Genomic DNA, 15,363 nt, shown 5'->3' on the forward strand with positions numbered 1-15,363 from the left:
TCTGCAGAAGAAAGAAAGTCATACACATCTGGGATGAAATGTGGGTGAGTAAATGATGAGAGAATTTTCATTTTTGGGTGAATTATACCTTTAAATAGTATTAATAAATGGAACCTTATTACTTGTATGGTATATCACTTTTATGTATACTGTTATGACAAATACAGTAGTTTACAGCAGTAATTTCAGTAAAACACACACACACAAAGTAAACTGTGTTTAAATCAAAAACTTTATTGAACTTAATATTCATTACAATTATTTTCAAATGAAAGTACCAGTGTAAACTAAGAAATCAAGATAATAAAACAACACTAATACCACTACTAATAAGAAAATCAATTAAATGTACACTCACTTTACTAAATTCAGTTAGTTTTTTCATTCATCACACTTTCACATAAAAAAGGAAAGGAAAAAAGCACTATTCATGAAGTAGAGAAAGATCAGTTAATATTTGAAACAATTGGTCTTCTAAGGTGATGTATGTACATGGGATGTTAAGTGGTTGAAAAGAGCTTATTTTCTTATTGTGATGATAACATTCAGTCTTTGAATGAGTACTAGTAAATCAAGTGTTTTGATCTGGTAATGAGTGCCTTTCTATTCCATCTATGACTTTTGAAGCCATAAATATTTTTGGACCAGAAAAAAAATCACAATTAAGCTGCCACTGAAAAAAAAAAAAAAAACATTGAGTATTGAGTATTCTGATGAGTATTAAATACGTTTGTGCCCTTTCCAACACGTTTATCATTTTAAACAGCAGAAGTGTGAAGAATGCTTATATGAAAGGATCAGTATTATAGTGTGTTCTCGACATCTCAACATACTGTGTGCTGTTGAACAGCCTAATGTTGGCAGCATGCTGTTTAAACAGCAAATACTTCAGTTATATGGTATTGTTAATGGACATCTCTCTTGCCAGCAGAGCTGTATATTTCCTTTTGCTCTCTATATGAGCAGTGCTTCTACAAAGTGGAATGTGGAATATCTAATTTTATAATACATTCTCAAGTTCATATGTGTGTTGTTTATAGTGATTATATTGTTCTTACTACATTTTCTTTGTTTTTATAAGTACAAGCTCTAGGTGCAAAGCATGCTCTCTATCCAAGCAGTTCATTTGGTCATTGGAGCAATAAATGGAAATTAAAGGAATTGTTCACCCAAAACCTGATTGGTTCATTTTTTTTGTTTTGTTTGTTTTTTATTTTTATTTTTTATTTTTTATAAATCAATCTGAATAATTTGTTTTAAAAAATCAGACATATCAGCTTCTCTCATGAACTCACGAATCCTTTCGTATGACTTCAAAAGACTTGGAATATAGCGATAAAGTCGTTCTTGATACTTTTATGATGCTTTTGCATCATTTTTATAACCCTCCTATTCTGTTCAAGTAGGGCTGCTTACTTTACTGTTCATTTTACTGGTCATTTCTGACCAGAAATTTACAGGTGTACATTTTCCTTTCTTTTTTTTTTCTTTTTTAAAGAAATTATAACATTTCTTCTTCCCTGAAGTAAAAACATTAAAATGATGCACTTCTTTTCACATTTACATATACATTTCTCAATTTCAGCATTCATTAACTTCACTACAATAAAACCTAGTTGAAACATGAAGAAAATATGAGAATTTCTCATGTATTGGGGGCAGATTGCTGCCATTGGTGAAAAAAGAAAAATACCATGTTATGACAATAATAGCCTGTAGATGGCTGCAGTGTTTTATGTAGCCACCTACGGTGTAGTAATTATACATTTTATCACAAGTTATGCATTTGGATAAATATTACATAGTATCAAACTACTATTTTTCAAAGTTTAACTTTTTTTTTTTTTTTAAGTGTCAGAAAGATTTTTTTGTCTGAAAGGTGAGGCTCCCACAAATCAAACAAAATTTGCTCTGTTTTTTAGTCTTTCCAATTCACTTCCTATGGTCAGTCAATTTTGACCGTGAACAGTAAAGGTGTTACTTTTTTTTACGACCACTTAGACTTATCGAATCAAGTCCAATTTTTTGTGTGTGTGTGTGTTCAGATGAAAAGTGGAGGAAAAGTCTTGTACCACTCAGATAAAGGAAACCATTTTTAATACATCGGAAAAATTTATTTAGGTTGAAAAATGTCTGAACAGTATAGGAAGGTTAAACTTTGAAAGCTCTGGTTCCCATTCATTGTAATTGCATGGAAAAGAGCGACCTGTATATTCTTTGAAATTTCTCCTTTTGAGTTTCATGGAAAAAAGAAAATCTAAATATGGTTTTGGAATGTGTTTTCATTTTGGTTGAACTATTTCTTTAAAATGATTTGTTAGTTTGTAAATTTCCACCAGAGTTTAACATTACAGATATAGAAATGTGATTAAAAGAGGGCAAGGAGAATATGTTTGAACTATAAACCCACAGAAAAAAAAAAAAAAAAAAAAAAGAGCTACAAAATCAAACCACCAGGTAAGCATCAGCCATTAGGTGCTAACGTCTGAAATCCCTTTATATCCTAACCTATCCTTATCCTATAAAACAGGAACACTATTAATAATATCCACCCATTGAGAAGAAAAGAGGATCGAACCAAAACAGTAAAGGTGCTTTAAAAGGCAATAGCAGCAAAATGTGAAAGTGTGGAGAAAAACGATAGGATAGAGGGAACGGGTGAAACTGTTTGATCAATACATTCTGCAAAAGAGGAGTATTGTCACACCCACAATTCACAATCAATCATCATTGGAATAAAAGCAGGATACATTTGCCATGCAGGTTTTTATGTCTCATGTCTATTGTTTAATGAACTAATGTACAGTAGCTCTTTGGAACAGCAAACTCTCACCAGGTATCAGCTGTTGCCATGGAAATTGTTGCCATGTCGTACCACTGGTATTTGCATTGGTACAATAGGTGTTAAAGAGATAGTTCACCCAAAAATGAAAATTAATCTAGTTCAAAACCACTACAACTTTCTTTCCTGCATGGAACATAAAAGGAGATGTTAGACAGAACCTCAGTCACCATTCACTTTCATTGCATCCTTTTTCCATACAATGAAAGTGAATGGTGATTGAGGTTCTGTCTAACATCTCCTTCTGTGTTCCACACAAAAATAAACAATATGAAGGTGAGTAAATGATGACAGAATTTTCCTTTTTGGGTGAACTATCCCTTTAAGGTTTAAGAAATGAAGGTGTGCCGTATGTGTCTTGGGACTGAGTTTTCAGTATAAATTGTTGCCATTTTAAAAACCATAAGCAATAGCAGCTTATTCAGCTGTTTTATGTAGAAATTCACTATAATTAATTCACACCTTGCACATAACAGCTTAAAAGTGTGGCAGTGACTTGCTGGGTCCATCTGGACTTTTTTGTGAAACAGTTCTGCATCTTTCTGCAGGAATTTAGTCTGCTAAAATAACTGGCGCAAATCTTGTCAACTGGTAGCATTCATATCTGTGTCTAGTATTCTAGCTTTACAAAGCACACACAGAAGAGGAATATAATGCCAACTTTGCTGGCCCAGGTGAAGTCCTGACATACAGCAGTAGCTGCAACTAGAAAGAGAGACAACATCAAAGATTCAGATACGTTTGTTTGAGGACTGAATGATGTTGATAGTTGCAATCAGATTTAAGACTTATCAAAATATAAGAATAACAGATTTTTTGCTGGCTCCAAAATCACATGCCTCATATCACATTCGTCATCTTCCCTTTGCGTTCTGCTGTCTGTCGTCTGTACCTTTTCACAAGTGAAAGTGCATGTGACAGTGTTCGTAAAAGACCAGTTTATTAACTACTAGAAGAGGGAGACTTTCTTTTTCAGGTCGTTCCGCTTCCAAAGGGAGAGATGATAAAATTCCTCAATGGACATTCCAAAGACATTCTGGAATTCTTTAGGTGACAGGTGCCTCTGGAGAAAGAGACAGTGTCAATGGTCAACCTTTCTTCCCAATGTACCAGTGCAGAATAGATTGACAGGTAAGAGCACTCTAGAAATATATCTTGGCTGTGTAATAATATCATTAATTATGTAATTTCTGATTAGAGCAAACATTATGTCTTTAAAACATTTCTGTACTGTGAAGGTATGGACTATATCCTATAGCAGTGGTTCTCAACTGGTGGGTCACAGCCCAAAAATGGATCGCAGGTCTGTTCGGATAGGGTTGCGGACAGCAAGGGGGTTCTTCCTCCACTGAAAATTTCTGGTGGCTGCCCAAGCGAAATTTCGGGCCTCCAAAGCAAATGTTACGATATTCATCTCGCGTTCTGCACTTTATATGCGCTAAATATGCTTCTCATCTGAAACACGTGTGCAGTGCAGTTGAAGCATGGTTTTCACGCAAGTGTGGCACGAGCCATCAAAGAACCACTCGCGCCAATGATTTGTTCTGCTCTAACCTACTGTATCTCTGTATTGACCTAACCATAGTAATGAGGAGCATCAATGGTCTTACCTGTGCTTATATGATGTTGCACTGTAAATATAAGAGCGAGTACATACTGTAAAGGGCTTTAACCCTTTAAGCTCTGAAGGTGTTTTTGAAGATTTCCTGTTCCCTATCTGTCACTCACTCGACGTTGTGTCGATGTAGTGACACTAGGGGTCACTCTTGGGAGCCCGAGACACCTCTGGTCTTTGATAAAAGGCCAATGAAAATTGGCGAGTGGTATTTGCATGCCACTCCCCCAGATATACGGGTATAAAAGGAGCTGGTATGCAACCACTCATTCAGATTTTCTCTTCGGAGCCGAACGGTCATGCTCAATGAGCTGAATACTACTGTTCATGCACCTCTGACGGCGCATTTCAGCGGCTTCTCCCCCTCCGCACTGGTGCACTGCAGAGAATTCCCCAGGGTGCTTCGGCAGAAATAAAAGAGTATATTTCTCTAAAAGAGTATATTTCTCTCAAAGAGTATATTTCTCTAAAAGAGTGGCACACACGGAACGTCGTTTTCAAGACGTGTCTTTTTAAAGATGCTTTTCCGATTGTGTGTCTTTCGTGTCTGGGCACTGCTCACGCGGAGACAGCGTTCATGGATGGTCATGTTCTCATTGCGAGAATATGTCCATGGCAACGTTGCGGTCGCGGCTCGCCTTCGTAAGAAAGCAAGCCACCCCAGAGGCTCCCGCCTCAGTCCTTTTACCCACGGGTATGAGGCCAGTGCGGCTAGCACTGGGGGCGATTTGGGGACCCCAATGGCACCGCCTCTGCCGGGTATCCCCCCGCGGACCTCCCATTCCCCAGCACGCTCGTCTGCCCTGATCGGGCTTCCAGATGAGTCCGCCGGCTCGTCTCACGGCCTGTTCTGGGGGTGGTCACAAGGAGCCAGGTTAGTGCTTCAATGTCCTTAGACTCAGCATGGCCAGAACGTGGTGTGGCACCTCGAGCTCTGCCCCGCTGCGAGGCCCCACCTGCCGGTACATAAGATGACGTTGTCCCTTTGGTCCCCCTTGCACGGAACTTGGACGCATGGCTTGCGCTTTCCAATCCATCACGAGGGCTGGCCGGACCGTCCGACTCGGCTGCGCGATTCACTTCGCCAGGCGTCCGCCCAGGTTCAGACGAAAACGCTGCTACCTTGCGCGGATATCGCTACCCTCCTACGGAAGGGCACGATAGAACCTGTCCCTCCAGCCGAGGTGAAGAAGGGATTTTTCAGCCCCTACTTCATCGTACCGAAAAAAGGTGGTGGGTTGGGGCCAATCTTGGACCTGTGAGTTCTGAACTAGGCTTTACACAGACTCCCGTTCAAGATGCTGATGCAAAAACGCATTCTGGCGAGTGTCCGACATGAAGATTGGTTCACGGCGGTAGACCTGAAGGATGCGTACTTTCACGTCTCGATCCTTCCTTGACACAAACCCTTCCTGCGGTTTGCGTCCGAGAGTCAGGCGTATCAGTACAAAGTCCTCCCTTTCGGCCTGTCCCTGTCTCCTCGCGTCTTTACGAAGGTCGCAGAGGCTGCCCTTGCCCCGTTAAGGGAGGTGGGCATTCGTGTTCTCAACTATCTCGACGACTGGCTAATCCTAGCTCATTCTTGAGACATGCTGTGCACACACAGGGACCTGGTGCTCTCACACCTCAGCCGACTAGGGCTTCGGGTCAACTAGGAAAGAGCAAGCTCCTCCCGGTTCAGAGCATCTCTTTTCTCGATTTGGAGTTGGACTCAGTCTTACGAATGAGCGTGCCCAGTCGGTGCTGGCCTGTTTGAAGGCGTTCAAACAGAAAACAGCGGTTCCACTGAAAATTTTTCAGAGGCTCCTGGGGCATATGGCATCCTCGGCGGTGGCCACCCCGCTCGGGTTGATGCATATGAGGCCACTTCAGCACTGGCTCCAGACTCGAGTCCCGAGATGGGCATGGCGCCACGGGACACATCACGTGGTCATCACGCCGGTCTGTCACCATCTTTTCAGCCCTTGGACGACCTCTCGTTTCTACGGGCAGGTGTTCCTCTAGAACTGGTCTCCAGGCGCGTCGTGGTCACGACAGACACCTCCAAAACGGGCTGGGGCGCTGTTTGCAAAGGGCACGCAGCTGCCGGCCACTGGATGGGTCCGCGACTGCATTGGCAGATCAACTGCCTCGAGTTGTTGGCAATTCTGCTCGCCTTGTGGAGGTTTTGGCCATTGATCCAGGGCAAGCATGTGTTGGTTCAGACAGACAACATGACAACGGTAGCATATGTCAACCGCCAAGGCGGTTTGCATTCTCGTGGTATGTCACAACTCGCCCGCCGTCTCCTCCTCTGGAGTCAACAGCACTTCAAGTCGCTGCAAGCCACTAACATCCCGGGCAACCACAACACTACAGCGGACGCGCTGTCACGACAGTGCTCCACCCTCAGGTGGTCCAGCTGATTTGGAGTCGATTCGACAGGCACAGGTGCACCTGTTCGCCTCCCAAGAATCCTCCCCACTGCCCGCTCTGGTATGCCCTGACCGAGGCCCCCCTCGGCATAGATGCACTGGCACACAGCTGGCCCCCTGGCATGCGCAAATATGCGTTTCCCCAGTGAGCCTGCTTGCACAGACCCTGTGCAAGGTCAGGGAGGACGAGGAGCAGGTCATCCTGGTAGCACCCTACTGGCCCGCCCAGACATGGTGCTTGGACCTCACGCTCCTCGCGACAACTCCCCCTGGTGAATTCCCCTGAGGAAGGACCTTCTTTCTCAGGGACGGGGCACCATCTGGCACCCGTGCCCAGACTTCTGGAATCTCCATGTCTGGCCCCTGGACGGGACGCAGAAGACCTAAGCGGTCTACCATCTGCGGTGGTGGACACGATCACTCAGGCTAGGGCCCCCTCTACGAGGTGCCTGTATGCCTTTAAGTGGTGTCTGTTCGCTAAGTGGTGTTCTTCCCACCGGGAAGACCCCCAGAGATGCGCAGTCAGATCAGTGCTTTCCTTCCTACAGGAGAGGTTGGAAGGGAGGCTGTCCCCTTCCACCTTGAAGGTGTACATTGCCGCCATAGCAGCACACCACAAAGCAGTTGACGATAAGTCCTTAGGGAAGCACGACCTGATCATCAGGTTCCTAAGAGGCGCCAGGAGGCTGAATCCCTCCAGACCACACCTTGTTCCCTCATCGGACCTCTGTAGTTCTTCAGGGTCTACAGAGCGCCCCCTTTGAGCCTTTCCAGTCAGCCGAGTGTAAGGCACTCTCCTTGAAGACTGCCCTCCTGACTGTGCTCACTTCCATCAAGAGGGTAGGTGACCTGCAAGTGTTCTCTGTCAGCGAAACGTGCCTGGAGTTCAGTCCAGGTTACTCTCACATGATCCTGAGACCCTGGCCGGGCTATGTGCCCAAGGTTCCCACCACCCCTTTAGGGACCAGGTGGTGAACCTGCAAGCACTGCCCCAGGAGGAGGCAGACCCAGCCCTGTCGTCGCTGTGTCCGGTGCGCGCTTTACGCATCTATCGCACGCAGAGCTTTAGAATCTCTGAGCAGCTCTTTGTCTGCTTTGGTGCACAGCGGAAAGGAAGCGCTGTCTCCAAGCAGAGGATCGCCCACTGGCTCATTGACGCCATAACTATGGCATATGTCACCTAGGACATGCCGCCCCCGGTAGGACTATCAGCCCATTCTACCAGGGGTGTAGCGGCTCCCTGTCTCTATCTTTGGGTAGTCGACTTGTCCCCAAAAAGGGCCGTTCGACACTCATAACTATGTTGGGGGAGGTTACGTGTCGACCTGGTGCGCTGGCTATGAGGCACACAGCAGTCTGCCCACCACACACCGCCAGTTCACGTAACACAGTTCAGTCAGTTGTGGCGTTTTGTATAGGGACCCCTAGTGTCACTACATCGACACAACGTCGAGTGAGTGACAGATAGGGAACGTCATGTTTACTGGTGTAACCTCCGTTCCCTGATGGAGGGAACGAGACGTTGTGTCCCTCCTGCCACAATGCTGAACTACCCGCTGAAATTGCCGGACCTTATATCGGCTCCTCAGCATAAAACCTGAATGAGTGGTTGCATACCAGCTCCTTTTATAACTGTATGTCCGGGGGAGTGGCATGCAAATACCACTCGCCAATTTTCATTGGCCTTTTATCAAAGACCAGAGGTGTCTTGGGCTCCCAAGAGTGACCCCTAGTGTCACTACATTGACACAACATCTCGTTCCCTCCATCAGGGAATGGAGGTTATACCAGTAACCATGACGTTTCAGTAGCATACCCAAAATTAAAGGTTTATAACTTGAATAAAAAATTTTAAAAAAAATTTTAAAATGGGGAGGGTCAAGTGATTGGTATCATTGTAAAGAAAACATTTCAATTTTTTTCATGATATAGATTATGATAAATTCTGAGACTCTCAGCCTAAGACACTGCTGAAAAGTCACATTTATTATTTTTTTTTTTTTTTTTTATTTTTTCACATTTTAGAAAAACATAAATGGAACTATGGGAATTATGTTGTGACTAAACAAAATCCAAAATAAATCAAAACTGTGTTATATTTTAGCATCTTCAAAGTAGTCACCTTTTGCCTAGAATTTGCAGACATGTACTCTTGACATTTTCTCAACCAACTTCTTGAGGAATCACCCTGGGATGCTTTTTAAACTGTATTGAAGGAGTTCCCATCTATGTTGGGCACTTATTGGCTGCTTTTCTTTATTATTTGGTCCAAGTCATCAATTTCAAAAATATTTTTTTTTTAAATAAATTTTAGTTTTATAATGAAATAAATGAATATGTTGGCACAATTATATTTTTGTCTACAAAACTAATTTTAAACATTTAAGCATACGCCTTCAGATCAAAAGATTTTTAAGATCATGAGAAATATTTCAGTCAAGTGTTTCAAAACTTTTGACCGGTTGAGTATCTCTGGGTGTAAATAAGATGGCTCCACAAAACTGCTTTTGTTTTGTTCCCCATCATGTCAACTGTATCTGAGAAACATTTTGTGTTTATACAACAAAGCAGTCACAAGATAGCATTGCAAAAATTATTTATCCTAGTGTACAAAAATGTCTCTGAATGTTCAAAAGCCTCTCCACACAAAAAATGTTTAATAATTGTGCAGAAGAACTAATTACACATGCAAACACAACAATTACTAAAGGTTTGCATAGCATGCAGACATGATTTTAGTAATGAGATTTCACAGAATGAGTTTCATTCTGTGCCATTTGAGCCATCTTTACCTCCGTTTCCATCCAACAATTTTTATGTGCATTTTGAAAATATGCTCGTCGGACAAGTATAGGTGAGCTAGAGCTTGACGTGACTGGCTCAACGAAAGGCCTGACCATGGCACACAATTCTTCAAACACAGCCCTGGTCAGTCGAAAGTGCTTCACCCACAGATCGTCATTAAAGTGGGTCCTCACAATCCACCAGAACTGTTTTGAGCGCTCCCAGGTATATGGAGGCTGTCTGTGAATGGGAATCGCCATTTGAGCCCTCATTATGTGAACTTTTGCACTTATTCTCCTGGCAGCCTTTAATAACATAATGTACAATTGCTTTATTACAGCAAATACAACTCTCCCCGAAGAAAAGAGGACGATCAGCTACTCCATGACAAAAAGGCAGGCTCCCTCAAGATAATGCGCATTTACAGTTATTGGAAACACGCGATGTTTCACATTTTCTTTAGTCACATTTTAGAAATGCGCATTAAAAATGCAAAACATTTTTATGGAAACCCAGCTATTGAGTCTGGGTCATCTACTTGCTGCCATCTCCTGGTGGCCATATGTAACATTGTGATCAATGCATCCGATTACCTTGTGTTTGGGCTCGTCTGAAAGATAATCGCCTCCTCTAAGTAATGGTGTGATGTTTTATTTTCTGTTTATTTTTCGTAAAGTTATAAGTGAAAACGCGGCATATAAGCAACACCTGTTTACATGTAACATTTATGTCAAAGACATATAATTAGCTATTACTCGCTATATTTTTGTATAGCAATTTATAGCTATAGGCTGGTTGTATTCTACTCTTTGAGAGCTTTCCAAAATATGACACATGGTTATTTGATGAGATTGATGTTTTTACTGATTGCAATAATATGTCGAGAGTAATTTTTTTTTTTTTAATAAATGATCAAAACGGAACACTTCTGATTTATCGGCAAATTTCAAAGCACTTGTTCAGTTTTGGTCATAATGCCTACATATATTGTGAAGTACAGCTTCTAAGCTTTTAAACAATACCTACTTTGTGTTGGTAAGGACTGTAGTTATTAATTTTATGACGTTTGTTCTCCTTGCGGGCCCACCGTCAGGCCTGGTTAAAGTCTGGTCCTCCAAGACTTATGGACAAATTATGGAAAGTTTCCTCCTGTTTAGGTCCTCCTGCATAGTTCTGTTTGAATAATATTTGGTATTTGGAAATAAACTGTATAATAAATATAGTAGGCTCATATAAATCAATAGGCTCATCAACTTTTAAAAGGGCGAGGAGAAAACCTCCTGTATCTTTTGTTGTTGACATCAACAACAAAAATAATGTCACTTGATACATGCCCTTATACTTGAAAACCATTAACAAAACTATGCAAGATAAAAGAAAACGCAACCTAGGCTACATTAAACACAGGTTACGTTTTGCACTGTATTGGGTCACCATTTGATGTCCAATGTAAAATCCGGGTCCTGAAGCAAAACCAGTTGAGATCCACTGGCCTAAATTGTAAAACAATAATCACAAACAATGTTACCTCCAGTCTTGTCCTGTCTACTCCAGGTGGGAGTTTATTTCTTCCTCTGTGCTTCAGAATGAGCATCTCATATGGATAAATCTGCCGAATAAACATACATGTTGCAAACTCATAACATTAATTAACTTGGAACAAGATTACTCAATCACTTTGAGACAATTAAAACAACAGATATAAATAGAGCTCTGATTATAGCACTCAAAATACTCAAATAAGAGCTGACTGACTACAAAGTTAGACAACAATGCATTGTTGTTATATTGTGTATCACCTTTTGTTCCAGCATACTAGGGAGTGAATTCCCTCTGTCTATTCTTCTGCTCTGAGCATCACCATTCTATAAAAGAGAGAAAACCACTCAAAGACCACATAACAATAACAACTGTGGTGTTTTAATTGTGCAATTATAATTATAATTGTGCAATTACAAAAAAAAAAACTATTGCAAATTCGTTTAATGCTAATGTTACTGACAATATGAGTATGATTTTCAGCAGTTTCGTTAGGGCCACATTTCGCACATGTATAACTGTTTTGCCAGAGAAAAGAGTAAAAAATTAGAGATTATGAGCTTCATATTTGTGCTTCTTACTTTAATCTGCTTTTGATAAAAGCTTCTGCTAAATGAATAAATGTAAATTACACCTAAAGGTACATTTTTGCTTTCTCCCATGTCACAAAGTTAGTTAAATCTGTCAAAATCTGCTGTCTTATCCATATCCTTCCTTTTCTACCCCTTCACTATCTCCATCAAAAAGGTCAAATCTGTTTATAGCTATTTTTAATGATAAAGTTATTAAAGGGATAGTTCACCCAAAAATGAAAATTCTCTCATCATTTACTCACCCTCATGCCATCCCATCCCAGATGTGTATGACTTTCTTTCATCTGCAGAACACAAATAAAGATTTTTAGAAGAATATTTCAGCTCTGTAGGTCCATACAATGCAAGTGAATGATGACATCAGCAGTCTCATTGGCGATCATGATTTCAAACTCGATTACATAAAGCATAAAGCTCTAGGAAGTGACTAGAGACTACAATGGCAAGATTTATAGTGAGAAAGGAGTTATATTTTGGTCTGTTCTCACCCAAAATCAATTAGATCGCTTTTGAAGTCATGAATTAAACCAGTCTTATGGATTACTTTTATGCTGCCTTTATGTGCTTTTTAGAGCTTCAAAGTTCCGGCCACCATTCACTTGCATTGTATGGCCCAACAGAGCTGAGATATTCTCCTAAAAATCTTCTTTTGTGTTCTGCAGAAAAAAGAAAGTCATACACATCTGGGATGGCATGAGGGTGAGTAAAAGATGAGACAATTTTTGGGTGAACTATCCCTTTAAGTTTTTAAGTTTCCAAATAGACCTAGCATTGATGTTGCTATATCTGCTATATAGTCCTTTATATTATATGGTCCATGTTCAGGTGCTTGCCAGTGATTAAAGCATTGTTATGTAAATCCCTTTGGTAAGAAAGCATCTACTTAGAACATAAATTGTAATGTAATTGTAATGTAAAGTATTACTTACCTGAAAATCTGTAAGAAGAGAGCAACAAATGACAAAATGAGCAGGATGTGTAAAAACATGACAAAAACAACTATTCTAGTCTATCCTCTTCTACTTTATTCTATTCTATTCTATGTTCCTTTTGAAAACTGGGCAAAAAGATTCCAAAATGGATCTAATATTTAGAATAGAAATATAGTTCTTAATCACAGCACTTACTTTGACTCCCTTTATCACTGTTCGAAGAGGAAAACTCTGCAGACTGGAGCTGTAACACACAAAGACATTTAATTAAAGAACTAATTAAATCAGTGTAATTAAAGACAAATGTCCCAAAGCTGACATATATATAAAAAAGATCCATCAGACTGTTTTTTTTTCTCACCCTTGTAAAGCCAGTCTTAGTGTAGGAAGGAAATGAGGGGGATTTGGACCCTACGTAAAATAAAAAATATACACATGTTAACACACTGGCACATATAAGCATTCAAATCATCCTCTATCAGGATCCTCAAAAGGACTATGTCAAATAAATGCAGTATGTCTCTGCAACCAGAAGGGGGCAGAGTGAGTTTATTATCATTCGGCTTGCATGATTAACTGGAATGACAAATATTGTAAGTGATGAAAGACCCTGAAGTAGAGTGTAATAATGAAATTGCTTAAAATCTATACACTCTGACCTTTTCCCTAGAGACCTATAAAGTCTAATCTGATTCAGATTATTAATGTGTCATGCATAAACTCTGACTGCAGGTGGAAAGACTGACTCGGATTTCCAGTATATACAGTACAGCAGCTGTAGTCAGTAATACTACTTGTCTCTGGGTATCACTCTCTGTTCTATTCTACCTTATGTGTCAGCAATGTGAATATAACATCTGACTAACAGCTACTGGAAGGAAAGACCTGGGAGCCAACCACAGATACAGTCCACAAACACATATACACACTTTCAAACATACTCAGATGCATGGGTGTCCTGTCGAGCAGTGACCGTGTTTTCCTGCGGACGGGGGCTGATCCCTCAATCTCCTCCTTTAGTATCAGTTTTCCTAGATTAGACTGAATCTGTGACAAAGACAGAGAGTGAGAGAAGAGGACAGAGTTTGGGGGGTTAGGTGGCATTGAAACAGTACACCCAGACTGAGAGACTGAATTGATCAGCTTGGCTCCCTGTTTCGACAGGAAATGCAAGAATCCCCAAAGATTTGTCCTTCATTTGAAACCAACTATGGCCTTCACTTGATGGTTGAATGAAACAAAAGACCTTCCAACAAAAACCAACCGGATAAACCCTTAAAAATATATTTTATTCTCAATTTATAAAGAAATATTTTTCTTCAAATAATAATAAAAATAAAATGAAAAAACATAAAAATGCACACCTTGTTGAGTTCTTGTTTCTGCATTTGTCGGATTCTCCACATATCATCAGACAGATCACTGTCATCATATGTGTCGTCTTCCTCACCCTCCTCTCCCTCAGCCATTTTAGATCGTGTATTCTTCCTTCGCTCAGTCTCTGTTGCAAATGCACAAAAGCACATGATTGTGAGGCAAAGAGTGAAAAGAGCAGAAGAACTAGAAAGTCAATGATGATGTGATTTTATGAGAAAGTGGAGAGATAAAATACATATAAAAGGCTACACACCAATTCACTTCTAGTACGTACAAAGTATGTACTTTTCTGGTGATAGCAAAGTACTGTACATACTTTTGAGTAAGAATGCCAGTAAAAGGACATTCCATGTAATAAAGTTGCATCTTGATATCACAGACCCATTTGTTGCAAACTATTTTTGCTTGCATGTAACCATCTAGCTGAATATATTACATTAAACATCATTATTAGTTAAAGGAATCGTATAATTAATAGTTTAACCCTTTAAGCTCTGAAGGTGTTTTCAAAGATTTCCTGTTTCAGTGGCATACCCATAATTAAAGATTTATAACTCTACCAAAAAAAAAAAAAAAAAAAAGAAAACAGAAGTGTTTGGTTTCATTTTAAAGAAAACTTTTCAAATTTTTTAATGTTATAGATTATTATAAATTATGAGACTCTCAGCCTAAGAAACTTCTAAAAAAATAAAATAAAATAAAACGTGAGAAAAAAATATTGTTTTCTGAATTTTCTGATTTTACATTATATATCTCAGGGTGTAAATAAGTTAGCTCTGAAAAAATTATTTAGCTTTGTTCCCAATCGTGTCACCTGTAACTGAGTAAAATTTTGTGTTGATACACAAAGCAATCAAAAGCTATAGCATTACAAAAATCATTTATAAGCACCATCTCCTGGCGGCCATATGTAATTAGAGTGAACGGATCTCTCTGCCCATATCTGGATGACTTTCACCTCTGGTTGTAGAGATCTGAATCCTAATATGATTGGTTTAGCATTCCATGACACTGGACAACGTACTACATCATTTCCGATGAAGTCATCTGATCCAGGAAAGCTAATGTGTTTTTAGACTGAGAGCACATTGTGTGCTGGTTGCACATTGTGCTTTGTGTGGATTATCTAATGATCTATGCATTCGATTACGTTTTGTGTGGGCTCGTTTTAATGGGAAACACCTCCTCTAAGTAATAGTATGTGATATTTTATGTTCTGTTTATTTCTTGTGAAGTTATAAGCAAAAATGCGGCTTATCAGCAACAC

The 15,363-nt window shown here is 40.3% G+C and overlaps 2 protein-coding genes across 8 annotated transcripts in view; both read right to left on the reverse strand.

The window, feature by feature from the left end:
- The window catches only part of si:dkey-220o5.5 (actin filament-associated protein 1-like 1), a 125,675-nt gene extending 113,250 nt beyond the window's left edge, over positions 1–12,425 (reverse strand). For 3 of the 4 annotated variants that reach the window (XM_051652827.1, XM_051652825.1, XM_051652828.1), the window contains exons 1-2: positions 11,455–11,647; positions 11,184–11,264 (exon numbers count right to left, since the gene is read on the reverse strand). The gene's annotated coding sequence lies outside the window, so the exon portion shown is untranslated. Of the gene's footprint in view, positions 1–11,183; positions 11,265–11,454; positions 11,648–12,029 lie in introns of those variants that run through there. The other variant, XM_051652826.1, reaches the window with a different exon arrangement.
- Positions 12,426–12,501: 76 nt separating this feature from the next.
- The window catches only part of LOC127414648 (dematin-like), a 47,688-nt gene continuing 44,826 nt past the window's right edge, over positions 12,502–15,363 (reverse strand). For 3 of the 4 annotated variants that reach the window (XM_051652844.1, XM_051652842.1, XM_051652841.1), the window contains 5 exons: positions 14,084–14,220; positions 13,661–13,766; positions 13,081–13,130; positions 12,915–12,963; positions 12,503–12,724 (listed from right to left, as the gene is read on the reverse strand). In XM_051652844.1, coding sequence (XP_051508804.1) covers positions 12,627–12,724; positions 12,915–12,963; positions 13,081–13,130; positions 13,661–13,766; positions 14,084–14,220 — 440 coding nt within the window. In that variant the 3' untranslated portion in view covers positions 12,503–12,626. Of the gene's footprint in view, positions 12,725–12,914; positions 12,964–13,080; positions 13,131–13,660; positions 13,767–14,083; positions 14,221–15,363 lie in introns of all 4 variants that reach the window. The other variant, XM_051652845.1, reaches the window with a different exon arrangement.

Source organism: Myxocyprinus asiaticus, chromosome 24, assembly GCF_019703515.2.
Source record: "Myxocyprinus asiaticus isolate MX2 ecotype Aquarium Trade chromosome 24, UBuf_Myxa_2, whole genome shotgun sequence".
NCBI classification, from domain to species: Eukaryota; Metazoa; Chordata; class Actinopteri; order Cypriniformes; family Catostomidae; genus Myxocyprinus; species Myxocyprinus asiaticus.